The 20,192-nt window shown below is 56.2% G+C and overlaps 8 protein-coding genes across 8 annotated transcripts; 2 read left to right on the top strand and 6 right to left on the bottom strand.

The window, feature by feature from the left end:
• Nucleotides 1-604: 604 nt before the first annotated feature.
• Nucleotides 605-3,009, bottom strand: V1518DRAFT_419595 (uncharacterized protein). The gene has a single exon (XM_066904808.1). The coding sequence runs from the start codon at nt 2,982-2,984 to the stop codon at nt 678-680; it is 2,307 nt and encodes a 768-aa protein (XP_066758471.1). The 5' UTR covers nt 2,985-3,009; the 3' UTR covers nt 605-677.
• Nucleotides 3,010-3,121: 112 nt separating this feature from the next.
• Nucleotides 3,122-4,285, top strand: V1518DRAFT_419592 (ATP synthase subunit D-domain-containing protein). Its single transcript, XM_066904807.1, has 4 exons — nt 3,122-3,187; nt 3,237-3,378; nt 3,431-3,833; nt 3,882-4,285. The coding sequence occupies exons 1-4, from the start codon at nt 3,168-3,170 to the stop codon at nt 4,100-4,102; spliced, it is 786 nt and encodes a 261-aa protein (XP_066758470.1). The 5' UTR covers nt 3,122-3,167; the 3' UTR covers nt 4,103-4,285.
• V1518DRAFT_419590 (uncharacterized protein) lies at nt 4,156-4,799 on the bottom strand. Its single transcript, XM_066904806.1, has one exon. The coding sequence runs from the start codon at nt 4,725-4,727 to the stop codon at nt 4,245-4,247; it is 483 nt and encodes a 160-aa protein (XP_066758469.1). The 5' UTR covers nt 4,728-4,799; the 3' UTR covers nt 4,156-4,244.
• On the top strand, nt 4,756-7,864 carry V1518DRAFT_419589 (WD40-repeat-containing domain protein). Its single transcript, XM_066904805.1, has one exon. It carries the CDS (start codon nt 4,896-4,898, stop codon nt 7,614-7,616), a length of 2,721 nt encoding a protein of 906 aa, XP_066758468.1. The 5' UTR covers nt 4,756-4,895; the 3' UTR covers nt 7,617-7,864.
• Nucleotides 7,730-8,999, bottom strand: V1518DRAFT_419588 (cytosolic Fe-S cluster assembly factor NBP35). Its single transcript, XM_066904804.1, has one exon. It carries the CDS (start codon nt 8,908-8,910, stop codon nt 7,894-7,896), a length of 1,017 nt encoding a protein of 338 aa, XP_066758467.1. The 5' UTR covers nt 8,911-8,999; the 3' UTR covers nt 7,730-7,893.
• A 64-nt stretch (nt 9,000-9,063) lies between these two features.
• On the bottom strand, nt 9,064-10,054 carry V1518DRAFT_419585 (uncharacterized protein). Its single transcript, XM_066904803.1, has 2 exons — nt 9,678-10,054; nt 9,064-9,620 (listed from the first exon to the last, which is right to left on the bottom strand). Exons 1-2 carry the CDS (start codon nt 9,792-9,794, stop codon nt 9,183-9,185), a joined length of 555 nt encoding a protein of 184 aa, XP_066758466.1. The 5' UTR covers nt 9,795-10,054; the 3' UTR covers nt 9,064-9,182.
• Nucleotides 10,055-11,337: 1,283 nt separating this feature from the next.
• Nucleotides 11,338-16,956, bottom strand: V1518DRAFT_395804 (P-loop containing nucleoside triphosphate hydrolase protein). Its single transcript, XM_066901811.1, has 3 exons — nt 16,663-16,956; nt 13,070-16,610; nt 11,338-13,020 (listed from the first exon to the last, which is right to left on the bottom strand). The coding sequence occupies exons 1-3, from the start codon at nt 16,728-16,730 to the stop codon at nt 11,569-11,571; spliced, it is 5,061 nt and encodes a 1,686-aa protein (XP_066758465.1). The 5' UTR covers nt 16,731-16,956; the 3' UTR covers nt 11,338-11,568.
• Nucleotides 16,957-17,607: 651 nt separating this feature from the next.
• Nucleotides 17,608-19,335, bottom strand: V1518DRAFT_406515 (major facilitator superfamily domain-containing protein; the record flags this gene model as incomplete). Its single annotated transcript, XM_066901954.1, has 3 exons — nt 17,608-18,367; nt 18,416-18,483; nt 18,538-19,335. The coding sequence occupies 3 exons, from the start codon at nt 19,333-19,335 to the stop codon at nt 17,608-17,610; spliced, it is 1,626 nt and encodes a 541-aa protein (XP_066758464.1).
• Between the last annotated feature and the right edge of the window lie 857 nt (nt 19,336-20,192).

Genomic DNA, 20,192 nt, shown 5'->3' with positions numbered 1-20,192 from the left:
TCTGTCGAGTTCAGACCGTCAAACTTGATTGTGATGATGATGATGTAGAAGGAGTAGTAGGAATGCTGAGGTAGAGCAGAACGGGTCCCGTGGGGCCGCGGGGCGATGGGCGTAGAAGCGAGGCGCGAGGAGCCGTGTGGATCGGGGGCGCTGAGCCCTGTAACGCCTCGCGGCGTCAAAGTGCGCCAACACTCTAGCTATATAAACCACTTTCCCCATCTTTCCTTTCTGTCTGCGGCCGCTCTGTACACCACTCCACTATACGCACGCACACATAATGTCCTTCTTCAACAAGATCGTCGCCGAGGCCGAGAAGGAAGCCATCACCGACAAGCTCGGCGCCCTCACCTCCTCCTTCGGCGGCGCCGCATCAGGCGCCGCCTCCAGCACTTCGGGCGCCGCCTCCAACGCTGCCTCCTACGTTGGCGAGACGGGTCAACAGGCCGCCAGCGGCACCGCAAAGTACGTCCGCCAGGGCATTGATTTTGCGGAGTCCAAGTTCAACATTGCGGCCGACAACGCGCGCGACACCAAGATCGCAAACACTATTGCGGAGCAAATCGATAAGGGCGTTGCCTCGTTCAGCCACAAGGGCCAGCAGGAGTAACTTGGGGATTTTGTGATGATACATATTGTGCTGATGCATGATATACAATGCTAGATGTCTATTTTACACGTTACACCTCTACTGCGTTTGGCGCCGCTGCGGCATTGCTCTCGTCGGTCTTCTTGGCCACGGTCTGCACCGCGATAAAGTTGATGTCGGTATTGTACCGCGCCTGCACGGAGCGCTTCAGCCGAAGCATCTCCTTGAAGGTCTCCTCAGTACCATTGAGCACCTCAAACTCGTGCCACTTCTCCCAGTACCGTGGATGAATCCGCGGATCCGCAAATTGACTGCCGTGATCAAACACCGCGCGCGCGCGTTCGACCTCGCCGAGCTTCTGCTCCATCGCAGCAAACTCGAGACACAGCTCGCGGCAGTCGTTGTCGGGCAACGTGTCCAGCGCGCGCTCATATATCACGCGCGTCGCGGCGAGGCCGTGCAGCGCGGCGACTTTCTTAATGAAGAAGCGGTACATGTCCGCGCGGTCCTTGGGGCCGACGTTACTTGTTGCGCGGTCGTAAATCTGGATAGCGTTGCGCGCCAAACCCCGTGTTTCCTCAACTTCGCCGTATAGGATGTATAGTGGGCGCGCGAACTCCGGGGGGCATTTCTCCAACGCCTGCTCAAACAGCGATCGCAGCCGCTCAAGGTTAAGCTTGCGCTTGATAGCTTTCGTGAGGTACAAATTCCAGAGCTCGAACGCAACAGGGTAACTGAAATGGTCGACGCCGCGCTCGTAGATCTTGAAGGACTCCTCAAAGTACTTGTTCTCCTCAAGGAAGTTTGCGTAGTTAACAACGGTCAGCGGGGTTGCGATTTTAAGCTCGAATATGCGGTCGTACACTTTGCGAGTGTCGTCCACAGTGCCGACGCTCTCGACAAGGTCGACGTAGAACGACCATAGCTTCATGCTCTTGTGCAGCCTCTCCTGTGCAGTGAGCTTTTCGTCGAAAAAGTCGACCGACGACCGCGTCGGTCCATGCGTGGCTTTGGCCATGATATCCACAGCGCGGTCAAAGTTCTCCGCCCGGAGTTCCATCTCGGCCCACTCGATGTACAGATCAGCGAGTTCAGATGCCGCGCGAAAGGGCACGCGCACGCCGCGGTCGAATATCATGCGAGCCTGCCGCAGGTCGTCGGCGCGCTCGTAGAACTTTGCAAAGCCGACCCATAATTTGTACAGCGAGCCCGCCGGTGTCGCGCGTTTAGGATTGATTTTGGTAAACGCTTCGGCGTAGGTGTTGACCACCTGTTCCTGATTCGTGCCCCATAAGCCCACGCGCTTTTCCCACTCAACCACGTTGTTTGGGTTTTGCCGGAGTAGAACGTCATTAAGTAGAAACGGTCGGCGGTCCATGAGTTGCTCAAACTTCATCATGCGGATGTCGACCTCGTCGTCGTCCTCCGCGGCTCTCTCCATCAGGTTGGCAATGTAGGATTCCTCGAATTCGGCGTACGCGTCAAACACTAGTGTGAAGTCGCGCACTGTCATGACTGTGGTGACGCCTTCCTCAAAGACGTCGCGCGCGGCTTCGTAGTCTCCCAGCGCGATCTTGTACGTGGCCAGGTTTACCCACAGCTTGCCGCGTTGATCTGAAAACTTTTCCAGTCCGGAGCGAATGATCTTCTCGGTGTCGATGGCCTTCCGCGTGCGATGGCTGTTGCGTGCGGTGTAGTCGCGAATGTTGGTGGCTTGGTGGACAAGCATGTCGGTAAGCTCGGTCCAAATCTGGAACTGGCTTTTGCCATTCTTTGAGAAAAAAGGGTTCGTATCAAGCAGCATGACATACTGCTGTGCCGCAAGAGCGTAGTAATCAAGTGAGACAAGAAGCGAAATGTAATCTTCTATGTCTGCGGGCTTGAACTGAATGTAGCGCTTGTACACCGCCACGGCGGTCGGCCCGCCGACTGACCGCGCGAAGGAGAGGTAGATCGGCCAGACGCGATCGTGTTGGGAAAGCGGTAAGGTTCGGAGTGCGCGGTCAAAAGTGCGGCGGGTGTCGGTGACGCGGCACTGGCGAACGAGGAAAGTGAGGTAGTCGATCCAGAGCCGTGGCATTTTTCCCAGCATCATGAGTGCGCGCTCGAAGCATTCGTTGACCTTTACGTACTCGTCCTCGTAGCGCGCGGGATTGACGCCGTCCAGGTGTGCAACTCGCAGATCAATGTACTGCTTCCACAGCTTGTATGAGCGCGGCAGTGCGCGGCACGCGCGCTCGTAGAGGAAGACGCGATGGTGGAGAGGCGCAGTGGCCTTGAAATCGAGGTACTGTAGCCACGGCGCGAGCGCCTGAGGCTCGCGCTGGAGATCAAGCTCATAGGGTATCTCGGCATCGCCGATGAGATGGACATCCAGCGCTAATGCGGCTGTGGGCATCTTTGGCCGTAGTGTCTCCTGAAGCGCAGTATGGTGTGGATGGAGATGTCGGGAGCTTCGCGGCGTAGTGCACGTGACGGCACAAGTGCGATACAGTTTCGGCAGTTGACTTATCTCTTCTTCCCGCTCACTTTGCTCGGCCTCTCGCTCGCACTCCTGCCTTCCACCCATTCCACCAACATAATGTCCGGCGCCGCTAACAGGTCGGTGTTTGTGTGCCGTGCATAATCAATTATAGCTGACAGTCCCCAGAGAGGCGGTCTTCCCCACGCGCATGACGCTTACGCTCATGAAGGGCAAGCTCAAGGGTGCGACCACGGGCCACAGCTTGCTCAAGCGCAAGTCCGAAGCGCTCACCACCCGCTTCCGCGACATCACTCGTCGCATTGACGAGGTGCGCACGCTAGATACCGACATATATTAATTCAATTGCTAACAGTCCCCAGGCTAAGCGGAAAATGGGTCGGGTGATGCAGGTCGCTGCCTTCTCGCTGGCCGAGGTCACTTATGCCACCGGCGACAGCATCGGCTACCAGGTTCAGGAGTCCGCCAAGAACGCGCGCTTCCGTGTGCGTGCGCGACAGGAGAACGTGTCCGGTGTTTACCTGCCCCAGTTCGAGGCGTACTACATCGAGGAGAACAACGACTTCAAGCTCACCGGTCTCGGTCGAGGTGGCCAGCAGGTCCAGAAGGCCAAGGATGTCTACTCGAAGGCTGTCGAGACGCTGATCGAGCTTGCATCGCTGCAGACTGCCTTCGTCATCCTCGACGAGGTCATTAAGGTCACCAACCGTCGTGTCAACGCCATCGAGCACGTTATCATTCCCCGTACTGAGAACACCATCAAGTGTAGGTTTACCATGTGTGTATGTCATGACCGATACTAACGATAAGTAGACATCAACAACGAACTTGACGAGCTTGAGCGTGAGGAGTTCTACCGACTCAAGAAGGTCCAGGACAAGAAGCAGCGCGACGCCGCCGCGCTCGCGATCGAGCAGGCGGCCGAGAAGGCGGCTAAGGAGGCTATGGACGCCGAGCATGGTCTCAAGCCCAGTGCGCTGGGTCAGGGCCCGTCGGACCTTACCGCGGATGCGGACGAGGACATCATCTTTTAAGCGGCGGATTAGGAACAATAGTAATAATAACCTGTGTTTTTGGCGGCTTGTTGTTTGTTTGTTTTCATATCATTGTGAGTTTGTATGTATGTACAGCAAAAGAAGCGAGTTGTGGTTCTATGCTTCTATATGTAGTGGAGTATCATGACTTCTTATCCACTGGCGGCTCTGCTGTATCGGCCTCGGCGCTCTCTCTGTCGGCTTCTATGCGGTCCTGTATGTCCTGTGGCAGCTCTAGTCCAACACGGCGAGCAGTAAGCCGAATACGCTCGTGATCCTCGAGCGTGGCGGTGGGGTTGTACCGGTCGAGCAGCATCTTGTATGTGCGCTGACTGCGGAGGTAGCCCAGAATCTCTGCAGCGTCACGCAACTGCTGCTCCGCGTGGGCTTTGTCGCGCGTACGCTTTGCAGCAGCGCGAAACTGCTCGCGAAGTGCGGTGCGCAGTGTGGCGTTGACAGGAGAGACGCTGTCGACAGCAACGGGAGCGGCAGACGGCGGCGGTGGAGGCGCGGTCATGTCAAGGGTCTGCTGGAGCAGGGTCTTCGCGGCGGAAGCTTTTGTAGGCGCGACGGACCACGCCGCAATCTCTTTTGCAAACGTGCGGTATATTGTGCGTGGTGGCATTGCGGCGAGGTGATGGAGCGCCGTCGGGACGTATGGGAGAAAGCTGCGAAGATGGCGAGGACGAAGGCGGAGCAGTTTGATGTTGTCAATTGACGCCGCTCCTCCGCGCCGCCCTCCGCTTCACCACTCACCCACCCCACCTCCCTGCGCACCCCCAAAGCTGGCACGATGTCGGCAGGTCCACCCTCGCCGCCGCCTGCCTCTGATGCTCCCTCCGCAAGTGGTGCGGTGGCTTCCTATGCCCTTGCGCCAGCCTCCAAAACGACGGTGGTCTCCACCACTACAACGACTACTACAACGACCACGACCACCGCGTTTCCCCCGCTCTGCCTCAAAGCCCCCGCGCACACCCACGGTAGCGACGCGTCTAACGACGTCGCCGATCTCCAGCGCTATCCGCTCGCCGACCAGCCGACCCCGGCCGCGCTGCGGTCGTTCGCGTTCGAGCTTGGTGGCCGCGTGTCGCGCTTCACGGAGGCCGCAGACCCCGACTCAGCGCTGCGCGAGCTCTCCACGCAGTTCCACAGCGCCGCGTTAGCTCAGCCGTCGAAGAACTCGTCAAAAATCGCAGCAATAGCGCCGCCGCGAGTGAAGACCACGTCCACCACGTCCACCGTTGTGACGACCACCGCGTCCGACGCTCGTCCGCGAAAGCGCCTGCAACACTCGCAGCCACCGTCGTCGGTCTCCACGCCTGCGTCCTCTAAGAGGCGCATGATGACCCGCCCACCGTATCCCGACGACGAAGATGAGTCCGACTCTCTCCCTTCTCAGCTCCCGGCCCCATCTCCCGCTGCGCCCACCTCCTCCGTCGCTGGCGGCGCGTCGCCCGTCATCGCCATGACAGCACCAACAGCTACGCCGTCTCGGTTAGCAGTTCCTCGCGACCCGCTGTCGTTACCGTCGCCGTCGTTATCGCCCGTCACAGGCTCGTTGCGCAGGTCTGCCGCGCAGGACTACTTTGCGCTAGATAGCAGCGCGACGCGCGAGGCCGACGAGCAGGCAGACAACGACGACGACGTCGCGGACGTCGACGCAGACCTGTCACTCGGCGACTCTGTGCTGGCGAGCCATGCTGCCATGCTACAGATTCCGAACATGCTCGACTCGTTTGAAGCTCTCCCGGAGAATGTCCAGGATTACGTTATGTACCAGTTTCTGCGCCGTTGCACGAAGAAGTCCCTTTCCGTGATCGCGTCGACCGTGATTCCCGCGCTGCGCTGCGACTTCATCTCACTTCTCCCCGCGGAGATTGTGGTTAACATATTGCAATACCTCGACGTCAAGGCGCTGTGTCAAGCCGCGCAGGTCTCGCGCGCGTGGCAACAAGCAGTCGACGGTTCCCTCTACACATGGCGACAGCTGCTCGTTGCGGACAGTCTCGCCAACAGCGCCGACGAACTAGACCGGGCGGTTAAGGAAGGCTGGGCTGCCGACGGCTGGATACAACGACCACCACCACCAATGGAAGACACTGTCGTCGTCGAGCCGGCGGCGGAGTCTCCGCAGTCGCGACGCCGCCGTAGAGTAACCGCGGCCACGAAACGTCGTAGTCGACGGAGAAGCTCCGCTGTGCCAGCGCAGCAGCTAACTTTACCCGCCATCTCAGCGCGGGTCGTCCCGCCGCCGCCGCAAGCCAGTTCTAACATGTTTAAGACCGTCTACCACAGGCAATACCTCATCAACAAAAGCTGGATGGACCCGACCTCGCAACCGCAGCACCTATCCTTCCCAGGGCACGGCCGCAATATCGTGACGTGTCTGCAGTTTGACGCCGACAAGATCATCACCGGCTCGGACGACCTCTGCATAAACGTGTACTCTACGCGGACCGGCGCGCTACGGGCACGGCTAGACGGGCACGAAGGTGGCGTGTGGGCGCTGCAGTATGTCGGCAACACGCTTGTGTCAGGCTCGACGGACCGCACTGTACGGGTATGGGACATCGAGCGCGGCGTCTGCACGCATGTGTTTTACGGTCACACTTCCACGGTGCGGTGTCTGCAGATCATGCTACCTTCTCGCGTCGGCACCGAGCCGGACGGCACTCCGATCATGGAGCCGCGGGAACCGATCATCGTAACCGGCTCGCGTGACTCGACGTTGCGCGTGTGGAAGCTGCCGAACCTGGAAACCGAGTCGCCACTGGTACCAGAGTTCCCACCGGTACCAGAGTCCCCGCCGGCGGAGGACGGTCCGCACTTTTTACGCGCACTGGAGGGCCATACTCACTCTGTCCGTGCGATCTCGGGCCACGGCGACTTGCTTGTATCGGGATCTTACGACACGTTTGTGCGCGTATGGAAGATCTCCACGGGCGAGTGCCTGCACCGACTCGCGGGCCATAGTGCGAAGGTGTATTCAGTCGTGATCGATGCCAAGCGCGCTCGGTGTATATCCGGGTCGATGGACTGGTTGGTCAAGATCTGGTCGCTCGAGACCGGACAATGTTTGCACTCGCTCGAGGGCCATACGTCGCTGGTAGGTTTACTCGACCTGAGTCGCAACACGCTCGTGTCCGCCGCCGCCGACTTTACGCTACGTGTGTGGGACCCGGAGAGCGGGATGTGCAGGCACAAGCTTGAGGGACATCTCGGCGCAATCACCTGTTTCCAGCATGACGAGTATAAAGTCGTGTCCGGCAGCGATGGTGGCCTGAAACTGTGGGACGTTCGCTCCGGAAAACTCATACGGGATCTGTTTTCGAATCTCAGCCGGGTCTGGCAGGTCCGGTTCGAGGGCCACCTGTGCGTCGCCGCGGTTGTGCGCGGGCACGAGACATTCATCGAGGTCCTCAACTTCGATAACGATCTTGCCGTGTCATCGCGACCGATCGACGCGATTCCGACCGCGGACGAGGCTGCCGTCCAGGTGGCTTCTGCATTATAGTATTTCTCTTCATGCATATCACCTTTTTTGTTTTGTTTGTGAGGTCATTTGGAAAATGGTTTAACGCGTGTTCTACATATTTACTCCGTCTGTGGAGGAAAAGAGAGTAATGGCGCTTGTTTAATTGCTTTTGTGTGCTATATGTATGGCATGTGTTTGATTAATGACGTAAAATATGAGTTATGTCAACCAACTTGAACTATGCGGAAACCATTTTGTCATGCAGCCTTAAACACCGAGAGTCCCTATGATACAACAACGACGTTCAGCTCGTCATCTATTCCTCGTCTTCGTCGTCGTCGGGTAGAGGATCGCCCACCGCTGTGCGGATCTTGCGAATGACGCCCATGATAGCAGCTGATGTCGGCGACTCAGGATGGCGTTCTAGAAAACTCACGCCGTCGTCGCACGCGACGCCGACGCGGGGGTCGAGCGGCACCTTACCGAGGAAAGGTACACCGGCTTCCTTGGCCAGCTGCTCAGCTCCGCCGGTAGTCGCGACGAAGATCTCCGAGCTGCCAGTGCAGTTTGGGCACACAAAGCCAGACATATTTTCCACGAGGCCAAGGACAGGGATGCCGGCTTTGCGGCAAAAGTCTAGTTCCTTGCGCACGTCGAGAAGGGCGACTTCTTGTGGTGTTGTCACGACGACCGCGCCGTCGACGCCGCTGCCGCCGTTGTTCAGGTACTGGTTTATCGCGAGATGCTCGTCACCTGTGCCGGGAGGCGTGTCAACGACAAGGTAATCCAGATGCCCCCAGTCGACGTCCTTCAAAAACTGCTTAATCAACCCGCTCTTCTTCGCGCCGCGCCAAATCACCGCATCGTCCTCCGACGGTAACATGAAGCCGATGCTCATCATGCCGAGGTTATCCGCGACGTAAACTGGACTCCACCCGGACGAGGACATGTGGATCTGCTCGCCCTGCGCACCCATCATGGTAGGCATCGATGGGCCGGTGATATCGAGGTCCACGACGCCCACCTCGCTGTCCTCGTCGGCAGCCGAGAGCGCCCATCCCAGCATGGCGGTGAACGTGGACTTTCCCACGCCACCTTTACCGGAGAGAACGAGAATCTTGTGCTCAACATTCTCCATGCGCGCACGTATGAGTGGGATGTCGGGGTCCGCGGACGCGAGACGTGGGGTCGCAGACGCGCATATGGATTGGTTCGGACAGCCCGCGCACGCGTCGGCCTTACCGGCGTCGACAGACTCGGGGCCGGGGCAGTGCTCAGGCTCTGGCGCCGCCAATGCCGCTGGCGCGGTCATGGTCGTGGTCATGGTGGCCATTTGATGAAGTCGCAAGTGTGGCAAAGACTTGAATGACAAATTTCGGGTCTTACAAATTAGTAGCGACACGTGATACGAAGCCCTAACCCTTGAACGCGCAGTGTCTTCGCCGCTGCGTCGCGTACTTCGTGTTCTGCGCCAGTTTGATTATCATTAATTTACTCATCAGTCTTATTCGGTATTTCAATCCACTATCACAGCCAATACGCCGGTACGGTACAAGATTATATTATACAGTGAGTTCCCCTCGGCACATTCCGTCTTCTTGTCGTTTAAAAGTCATCCACTGCCGACGCGCTTGTGGTGACCCCCCAGTGCCCCCGCTCACGGCCGTCCTTCACGTCGCGGATCGAGCTGACCACAGCGTCGCCCACCTTGGCCTTGATCTTCTGCCGCATGGCGTACTGCCGCATCTCGTCGTCCTGCCTCCGCTGCTCGTCGCTCGCGAGGTCGGCCGGGCCCATCCTGGCGAATTCCTGAGGCGACACTTGCCCCTGCAATACACGCACGCGCACAGCGTTGTCGCGCTCCATGAGCGCTTTTTTGTGTCCTGTGATGGCGCTGCGATACCGTGGGCCGATGACGCGACCTGTTCTGGTGAATATCTCCTGCTCGATCAGCTCACAGAGCTGGTGCAGCGCCTCATTGTCGATATCGAACTCGTCGTGCTCCTCAGTGTGTACGAAACCCTGCTCGAGCAGTTCAACGCACTAAACCTCTGTCAGCAAATCACGCCCCAACTCACAACTCACAATAGTGTGACTCACCTTTGCACGCTGTGCCCGAACGAGATGCTCCGCCTGCTCCTTTGTAACCATTGCGCTGCTGCTCTCTGCCGCAGGCCGCTTGCGACGCAACCCCAGAATTTTTGCAGTACGAGCCATCTGTGAATATTACACGTAGATTTCTGTAAATGCCCTTGCTAAGATCTTTTATGACACAGCAGGATTGTTCTTGACTGAGGTGTGACCTCGAAGTCGAAACACAGAAGGACGAAAGGTCTTATTCTGTGGCGTGGAGCACTTTATTAAAACGGATCTTATCTTAGACTGCTCTTTCAAAACTTGTCTATCTTTCACTTCAATGTGATGCGACCGCTATGCTCTTTGCTTTGCTTCACCCTCCAGTTAAGGCTGTAATGTAGTCAAAAGGAAGAGAACAAAAAAGTGATGCACGGATTTTGGCCCGCCTTTTATAGTGTTTTGCCACCGTCGCCCCTAACCACAATTAGTCAAGCCCAAACCCTCGCTGCCCAAAACTCTGCTTACGGCGGAGTCCTCAGAAACTTTTCTCGAGATCGTTCTCGAATTCTTATTCTACATACTTTCCTGAGCTCTTTCTTCCGCACTGCCGTGCTATTGAAGTAACTTTCCGCACCGTACCTAACTTCTAACGTGAGTATCCTCTGTGTCTGTTCTTCCACCGCCAGCGCTCCTCATCTCGGTGAATATGCCGGTTTCTCATGCGCCGAGATCACATCTCAGGAGCACACTACGACTTCTGGTTACGCAAGATTACAGCAGCAAATCTGTCTGAGAAGCACATGCAGGACAAGAAATGCAATTTAGGAATTCTTCGTTTATGACGTACCAGTCGAAATTTTTTTCGAAAGCAGTGCCGTCCAGTGTCGAGGAAGAATGCGCTCTGAAGATGTAGTTCACATGCTAACTCCTCCTCCTCAGCCTTACAAGACCTGAACCAGCTGCAACGCACTGCTTCCTCTCTGCTACAAGGTATGTTTTTTTAGTGATTACACTACCGGCCCACCTGTCTGTATCCGCGCTCCTTTTTCATGAGGAAATTTCTATCACAATTTTTTTCTCGGTGATCTCTATGAGCCATGGAAAACATGCACTACCATCTGATTCTTTTTTCCTTCTTCTTTTCATTGATGTCCAAGGAAGAGATATATTGCGCTGCCGGGTACAGAGTGGCTGGATTGTGCTTCCGACTAGGCGGTCGGCTAATTTTTCGTCTTGCAGAACACAAAGCCACGGCGCACGGCTACGTCGCGAACCTGAGATTCGACACTCTACGGTAACGTATGTTTTTCCATTTGCTCCACATCTATGCCGCTACACTTTCTCCCTTTGCTTTGCACTCTCCCTTCCTATAGCGCAGATGTGCACTGTTCAAAATGCACTCGCATATACACACAAAATGATGAAAAACCATTATCAGTTCTGCTTCTGAGAATCAGTGATGATAAACCCTATTACCAAAAGCTTTTTTTCTGACATTTCGTGTGCGTTTTGCTATGTGCACAGCAATTGGGAGGGGAGCAGCGGCAGACGGACATGTTTGCTGTGTTTGTGGGATGTGCTAACGCTCGTGTTGCTAGGCTTGGGACTTTGACTACTGGTACTCAGGATCCATTCGCTCATGGACAGGTGTGTTATGTGATACTAACGTAATCTGAAATCTGAATGCATATTCTGCGGTACTTGACGCAGTGTACTATATATATTTTTTAATCGACTATAATGTGGTGGCAGTACATAATATATATCATCGAAAAAAATCCAAAAAAATGCAGTGGAGTACTTCCAAACAAATAGATCAAAAACATGCAGTCAATGTCCAAAAAAACAGATCTATAATATGTCAAAAATCATAGCAGACGTCGAAAAATCATAAAAGATGCTTCTACTTTTTCCTTCACAAGCCGGGTGGCTTATTCTTCTCCTCATACGATGCCTTTGCCAGCTCCTCCAGTGTCTCAAGCTCGCCCGAGGACGCGCACATGCTTCTGAAGATCGAGTCAGGCTGCTGGAGCAACACATGCGGAGCTTCGTATTCCTTAATCAAACCAGCATCGAGCACGAGGATTTTGTCGTAGTCGATGATCGACCGCAGACGGTGCGCAATGGTGAGGATCGTTGTCGCGGCGAACTCTTTGCGGATAGTTTCCTGAATCAGCGCGTCGGTGTGGTAGTCAATGCTCGCGGTGGCTTCGTCAAGCAAGATAATCTTTGGGGCTTTGAGAAGCGATCGCGCGAGACACATGAGCTGGCGCTGGCCCTGAGAAAGGTTGTTGCCGCCTTCGGTAACGGGGCTATCGAGTCGGTAAAACACGTTCATGTCCCGCGCCTCCCGCTCCGCTGCGGTTGCGTCGTCGGATGAAGAGGACGAGCCAGCAGCTGCTTCGGCCTCGTTGTCGATCAAATGCACGTGTCTCAACGCAGAGAAAATATCGGAATCAGAGTATGCGTCAAACGGATCCAGATTTGACCGGATCGTACCTGTGAACAGCGTGGGATCCTGTGGAATAATTGTCAACGACATACGCAAATCATGCAAGCCAATCGTCGAGATATCAATCCCATCCACCGTGATGCTTCCGGTATCTGCCTCCAAAAATCGGAAAAAAGCAGACGCGATCGTGGACTTGCCCGCACCGGTGCGGCCCACAATGCCGATCTTAGAGCATGGGGCGACATCGAAGCTAATGCCCTTGATGACACGAGGTAACTCAGGCGCGTAGCGCAGCGTGAGGTCCTTGACGCTGATGGCACCCTGTGCAGGCCAGTTCCGCGGCGGACGGTGGTCAGGAACGATATCGTCTGCCTCTTGCTCAATCTGCAAAAACTCGTCAATCCGCTCCACCGAGTTCATGTTCATCTCATTAGTCGCGTACAGCAAGACTACCCAGAACATGTTCTCCGTGAACGTGATCGCATACGTCAAAATCAAGCCCGCAAGGCCGGAATTAATGGTATTCCGCGACATCAGAATGAACACCCCGGCAAAGAACGACACCAAGCCGCCAGTGATATCCGTGCGCACGCACATCCACCGATTCAGTGCCCACATCAGCCAGTATGGTCGCGTGTTGGTGTCGACCTTGTGCATGCTGTCTGCGATAAATCGCTGCTCATAGCCGTACGCGCGGATCGTGCTCACACCAACGAGGGTTTCGCCGAAGTGCTGGTAGATCGGCGAGCGCGTCACGGATTGCATGCGCTTGAGCTCGCGCGAGGATTGCAGATAAAACACGTTGATCAGAAAGAACAACGCGCTGATAAGGAAGCCGATGATCAGAAATGTGGGCACGATCCAGCTGATGACGCCGATGATAACACAAACCGAGAGAATGGAATGGAAAAAGCTCTGCTTCATGTTAGCCATGTCCGTTCAACCATCCAGCCCAAGCACATACCAATCCATCGACTGCAACCTCGCGATCAATACTTTCAATATCCTTCGAAAACCGATTGATAATCCGTCCAACAGGCGTGGAATCAAAGAATCGCGGCTTGGCACGCATCACTGTATGTAGCATCGCGTCAAACAACGCCTTCGACGCGCTCAACGAGCCCATGTAAAACAGAATCTCCCTCGCAAATGAGAGCACAATGTACACGATAGCAATCAAGCCGTACATTATCAGGTAATAAATCGGGCTCTTTGTCTCTGCGATGTGCAGGTCCTCGCTAGACATGGTAAACGCAGCAGGTGCGACCTCAGAGCCACTGAAAAGCGGGAGAATCACAATACGCACTCCTGCCTCGGAGATCATCTCAAATACCTGCGACAGTCTCGCGCTCGCAGCGACAGACGTCTCTCGCACAGACGCACCGTGGAACAAATTCTCCACAGTAGCCATGGCCGCAGACCACACCTTGACCCACCATGACTGCGTAATCGCGCCAGCCTGGTGAAGTACGATAGCCGTGATGACAATTGTCCAAAATTTCTTGCCACCCATTGACTTGATGTACTCAAAGTAAACGCTGAACTTAACCATGCCGACCTGCTGCGTCTCTTCACTCTGTTTCTTCTTGGCGTTCAATACCTCCTTGTCTTGCGCGTCTGGCGAGGGTTCTTCAAGCGCGACCTCAATGGCGTCCTTGTTCTCAGCGGTGGTTGTGGTGGCAACATTGACGGATGACGGTACACGGGAAATGTCGCGAGAATTCTGAATACTGTTGATCAAGAGTTCGTCCGAGCCCAAAACACCGGACGACACGACATCGGCGGGGTTTCCCTGTTGAATAATGCGACCGTTTTCTAGGACAACAACGTGATCCGCAAGCTGCAAAGTCAGCGCGACGTTGTGCGAGACGAGAATACACGTTCGTCCTTTCATAAGTGGTCCAGTCAGGCAGTTCTCATACAGATAAAGCGCGGTGTGAGAATCAACGGCTGAGAGACAGTCATCGAGAATCAAATGACGCGCGGGAGAGTACAAGCAGCGCGCAAGTGAGATACGCTGCTTCTGCCCGCCAGAAAGTGAAATCCCCTTCTCGCCAACTTGCGTCTGGTCGCCGGCATCGAGGATCTCGAAATCACGGATTAGCGCGCAAAGCTGCACGACGTGCTTATACCGGCGCTCGTTGTACTTGTTGCCAAAGAGAATGTTCTCGCGTACGCTACCATTGAGAAGCCACGGCTGCTGCGCGCCGTACGCAATCGATTCGGTGAATCCAGTGGCCTTGTTGACAACTGGAGACTCCAACGCACCTGCGGTAGGCAGGAAGACGCGTCCCTTGAGCAGATTCATCTCTCCGAGAAGAGCCATAAGCATCGAGGTCTTGCCCGCACCTGTAGGTCCCACGATGACGGTCAACTTCTCGGGCTTGAAGCTGATATCGAGATCCTGGAGCTTGAAATCAAACGACGACGGCGTCTTCGACCACGAGAACGAGGCCTGTTTGAAGCCGATAGTCGGATCGCCGTGGCGAGGCATACGAAGCTGGGAGTATTTCTGGGTCTCCTCCTCGTCCAGGAACTTTTGCACACGGTCGACCGAGGTCTTGGCTTCGATGACGTTAGTAATCATCTCAGCAAGACGATCCATGGGTGTGCGCATGATATTGAACAACGACAGCGCGCTGAAGGCAACCGAGGGAGTGAGCTCCTGCTTCATAATGAGGGTATAGAATCCGAACGTGATGAAGGTGATTACGGTCGGGAAACCGAACCACACCATAGCCGCGAAGGCGAGAATGAAAAAGCGTTGGCGCAGCTTGGCGAGCTCCTCGTTTCGCACCTCCTGCAACTGCTCACTGAAGCGCTCTTCCCAGGCAAAGAACTTGATGATCTTGATGCTCTGCAGGATCTCGTTGGTCTTCTGAATGCGACGATCGGTGATTGCTAGCAATTCCTTCTGAATGCGGCCAAACGCTCGAGAGAACTTGTAATTGATAGGCAACAGCGTGAGCATGCAGAGACTGCCGGCGATAGCACTGACGCCGAGAGTCTGGTACAGCAGAACCATAGAAATGAAGATCATCATGACGCCTTTGATGAGCGGGTTCATGCGCGCAAGAACCTCGGCGATCGAGAACGCGTCGACAGCCATGAGGTTGATAACGCGACCGAGATCAATAGCGCCGTCCTCGATCGCGGCCTTATCCTTGGACTCTTTTTTGCTCGACTCTTCCTCGGCCTCGAGGGCTGCAGTACCAGTGGAGGGAACGTCGATGGAGACTTTGCGCTTGAGCGCCTTGGAGTAGAGCTCGGCGACAATGATAGCGCGCGCACGAACGCAGACTTCGCGGAAGGTCCAGAGCGCCTGTGCGGAGAGGATGGAGTTGATGAGTGCACAGACGAGTAGTGCGATGACGTAGAGCCAGGCCATGTGCACGGGCTCAGCCTCCGGGTTCTCGAGGAAACGCAAGATCTGGCGCACCATGATAGTCGGCGCGAAAGTGAAGATTGCGTACAGACTGGAGAAGCAAAATCCGTACACGAGCTTCCACTGGAAGCATTTGAGCAGGCCGTAGAGCATAGAGTGCGCACCTTTGGCGAGACGGTAAGGTGGCATGAGCAAGACCGAGCGACAGTCGTCTTTGAGGTCGTAGACGTCCTTCATGACTAGTGGACGGCGGTAGCCGGTCATGAGAAGATGGTCTGCCCAGGCAAAGGTCACGGTCTGTGCGATCGTGGCGTAGGGCATCGGGTTGGGATCGAGGCCATCGTCGGTCTCTATGTAAATCGGACGATCGCGGATGGGCGACAGGAGAGCGATGATGAAGAGGGACAGGTACGCGAGCACGTCGAAGGTAGCGAGCTCGGAGACGAGCTTGGAGGTCGAGTGGACGATGGCGGAGCGGAAGTTCACGACGGAGATGAGCAGAACAAAGAGGTAGAGCACGGCGACATGAATGCGCAGATACGGGGCCTGGTAGCGCACGGAGGGCGAGAGGCGGACAACGGCGAGCGTCAGAACGTAGAGTGCAAGCAGAGCATTGACGATGACAGAGTGTTCGAGCTTGATGCGCTCAACACGGAAGGCCGGGTACTGAGCGACGAAGACGCCGAAAACGACGAGGACGTGCACGGCGGCGAGCATAGCAGTGATGGTGACCTCGAGCACGGATCTGGTGCGTCGAGAGTTGGACGAGTCGAGGACTAGGGTGTCGGGACCACGAGTGCCGGCGACGGCACGCGGCGAGATGTCGAGCGCATCGCCCTCGACGTCACGCAGTGAGTCCGCGCCGGCGATGCTCTCGACGTCAGTGTACTCCGCGGAGGCGTCATGGGTGCGGAGGCGGTAGATGGGATCTGCGTTCTCGGTGTCGTCGTCCGCGTTCTCGGCGAGGTCGATCTGGGAGGCGTCTGTGGGAAGGCGGGAGTAGCCGGACGACTTGCGCCAAAGCTTGCACACACGCTCGGGGAGACGGACGGTGCCGGCGGCAAGGAGACAGGCTACGGAACCGAGGACTGCCAAGAGCGGGAAGAGGACCTGGAAGTATCTGAAGATAGGTCAGCGGTGCGCGAAATACAGAGGAAGCAGTGGCTACGCACCTCTCACGGACACAAAGATTGAAGTCGTCGACGTCCCAGGAAGGCGAGGGACAGAAGAGCTGCTGCATTGTGGAGTCGCGGCGGGGAAGGCTAGATGGCGGCGCGGAGGCACATCGACGCGGCGCGAAGAGGAGATTTGGGCGCTGGGGGTGTAATAATGTAGGATGGCGGCAGGCGAGGAAGCGACGGAGTTAGGCGCGAATGACGCGAAGTCGGCGGCGACGCGCCGCGAAGTTTAGCTTTGCGCGCGTGCGCTGTCGCTCGCGTCTTCCTGCTCCGCCGTGCCTACCTCCAACCCACACACTAGAGCTGCCCGCCACTAGCCCCCAGCGCCCTCTAGAGCACGGCTTAGGCCAACAACAGCGACATCACGGTCGAGCAGCAGCTGGTGCACTGCACCGCGCCCTTGCGAACTCCGCGCTGCACCGTAAGAGCGCGGCAGGGCACTGCGGCGCACACCGGGAGCGGGACGGAACTTCCGCCGCCGCAGTCTCTTAATGCTTCCCCGCCGTCTCGGCGCAGACCCGGCCCCCCGCGCGCGCACCCACTGCGCCGACGAAGACTGCCGTAATTGCACCCGTGCGCAGATTCCGCAATTCCTCGACCGGCCGCCGCTGCAGCCAGGCACAGGGCGCGGCGGCGAGAACTGCGCCAGCTGCGGCCGATCATCTCAAGCACGCAATTCTGCTATCTGCCCTAACCCGATGCTCATATAGTCGTGCGGCGTTCCAGTGCCGCCTCGGAGCGCATCCGGTTTAGCGCCAGGTCAGCTCTGGCTCGGCGAGCACCAAACACAACGCACCGATTGCCAAACCCCCGCATCATACCAAAGTGCTCATGGCTATATTATCCAACTATTCAAAACTAAAGACATGACTACTCAATCAACATGCACAATATCCAATCTCCGTGTACTTCTCTCTATGTCTCCTTCCCTCCTACACCCTATAAAATGTATTTGAACTTCTGCAGCTTCTTGCGCGACACCAGCTTCGCGCCGCTCTTTAGCACAGAGTCCACCGAACTCGCGTCATCCAAAATATCTATCGTGAACCCGTGCTCCTCTCGTAGCTGCCGCGCCTCGTACGACGAAATCAGTTCGTATCGCGACACGTCCTCGTCTCCGTCCTCGTCCTCCTCGTCGTCAGAGTAAGCCTCCACGTCATCGTCAGCTGCGCTAGGCGGTGCAGGTGTGCCGTCCTCGGAAATCAGTCGGTAGCTCTCCTCCTTGTAGCTCGCCGCGTTGAGGCCTGCAAGGTGTCGGCGCAGGGCGATTGCGAGGATCGCAACAAGCAGCATCGCGCCACAGCAGATAATCATGCCGTGCTCGTAGTACGGCGCGTCTGTCTCGGGGTACAACCGGGTTCCAATCAGCGGACCGCACTGCCCGATCGTGTTCAGCATCACCATACCGGTGCCCTTGGCCGACTCCGACGATTGGTTGTTCACTGTCCACGCAATCACAATCGTCACCACCGAGAAGAAACCCGACGTCACAAAGAAGATCGCGAGGTACCGCGTGAATGTGTCCCGCGATATCGCAAGCACAAGGTAGCCAGTAGCCGCAATCGACGCGTGGAACACAATGTACTCCGCGCGCGACTTATGCTTGTCCGACAGGTACGCCGAGATCAGCACAACGCAGAACGCTACCAGGTACGGCGGCACCGATAAACCCTGCGCCGCAATAGAGTCGTAGCCCATGCTATGAATGTCAGCCTTAGTCACCCCTTCTAAACCAAGCACAACTTACTCGCGCAGAATCAGCGGCAGAAACACGGGGAGCGATGCGTATGCGATGTTTGCCAAAAAGAACATAGCCTACCCAGTCCGTCAGTCGGTCTCCCGCTCTCCGCCCAAACACATTATACATACCGCAGTCACGTACACCTTCGGGTCTTGCAGCACTTCAATCGCCTCATCCCACTTCAACCCATGCGAGTGCGACGAGTGGCTCACCTGCTCGCCCTCGACCTCCACTCTACGGCGATACCGCGCACGTACAATGATCTTATCCTTCAAATTCAAAAACATTGCAGTTCCAGGTCGGTCAGGCAGATAGTTCCACACTATGACCGCCATCAGCATGCACGGAATGCCCTCCACGAACAGCAGCACACGCCACGAGTCGATCGGGGTCTTGTCCGCCAGCCCTGTGATCATGTACGCGATAATCCCCGCGAACGCCGTCGACAGCGGCGCAGCCGCCATGAAGCATCCTGTGCGGAAGCACAGCTCCTTGCGCAGGTAAAAGAACGACAGATACGTCGGCACGCCCGGTCCGAAACTTGCTTCCCCGATGCCGAGGAAGAAGCGCAGAACAAGCAGTGTAAAGTAATTAAACGACACCGACTGCAGCGAAGCGACAAAGCCCCAGAAGAACAGACACATCGTCACGTAAATATGCGCCGGCACAACGTTCCATAGAAACCCGACCCATTCGAACGAGATGTACGAGATGTAGAACGCCGTCAGCAGCCAGTCGAACTGGTTCGACGACATGTTGAACGACTCCTGCAATCCTGCGATGCGCGCGTTGCCAATGTTAGACCGATCCAAAAATGCCAAAATAAACAGCGTCACAATCAGTGGCATCATGTTGCGATCGATCTTGCGAATCACATTGTATTCTTCCTCTTTGGTGAACCGCATCACGATGCGCTTCGACGACATTTCGCTCGTATTCGTGCGCACTCTCGACAGCGACGAGCGACGAGAAGACTGCGATAAGCGGCGCGAAGACGACATGATCTAGGTCTAAATATGCTCTAGGAGATATATGTGTAAACACTGAAATGCAGTTGGGGTGTGGTCGGAGGAGCGAGAGGCGCCTCGGCAGCCGGAGCGGGCGCAAACAGCTCAATGGCGCTGCAGACGGTGCGGTATATACCGGACGAGTACCGTGCGACCGCCGAGAATGCTGCGGGAGCTGAAGAGGGGGGGTCTAGAATCTAGATGCTAGAGGAGGAAAGAGGAAGGCAAATCAGGGACACCCACACAAATGACGGAGTCCCGGGACCGCCATGATAAGATTGGCTTGTTTTGGAACTAATCGTCCATGTATACGCTGCAGTGTTACATTCAGCGTTACATTCACCCGCCTGCCAGCTGTCCCCAGAATAATCAGATCCGTCGCCTTGCACGTGCCTTAGTTCCGCCCACAAAGACGTCGTAATTCCACCCGCGCGGTTGCCTTCGGTGGCGAAGCATCGTCACCACGTTACCCCAATAGCTCAGCAAACTGAATTGTGCTTTCATGCAGTGTTGATGCCCGTATGCTGTCCGGGGACAGTTCGGGGCACCGAACGTAATTCCTCTAGACCAAGAAACATCGCCGGTGGCGGTGTGGCCAAATAAGTCCACCACCATGCTATGCGTAGAATGATCACCACGCCTCCCGTCCTTGCAAATAGACTCTTGTTGTAACCTCATATATAAAACATCTCTATCTGCACAGCACACCCTCTGCGCCCACAAAATGACGCTGAACAAAACTATCCTCATGACCGGCGCGACCCGTGACATCTGCT

Source organism: Limtongia smithiae, assembly GCF_038497785.1.
Source record: "Limtongia smithiae strain NRRL Y-17922 unplaced genomic scaffold V1518scaffold_9, whole genome shotgun sequence".
Classification (NCBI taxonomy): Eukaryota; Fungi; Ascomycota; class Lipomycetes; order Lipomycetales; family Lipomycetaceae; genus Limtongia; species Limtongia smithiae.
Note: the sequence above shows the minus strand (reverse complement) of the source record. Positions and strands in the feature narration are given on the sequence as shown.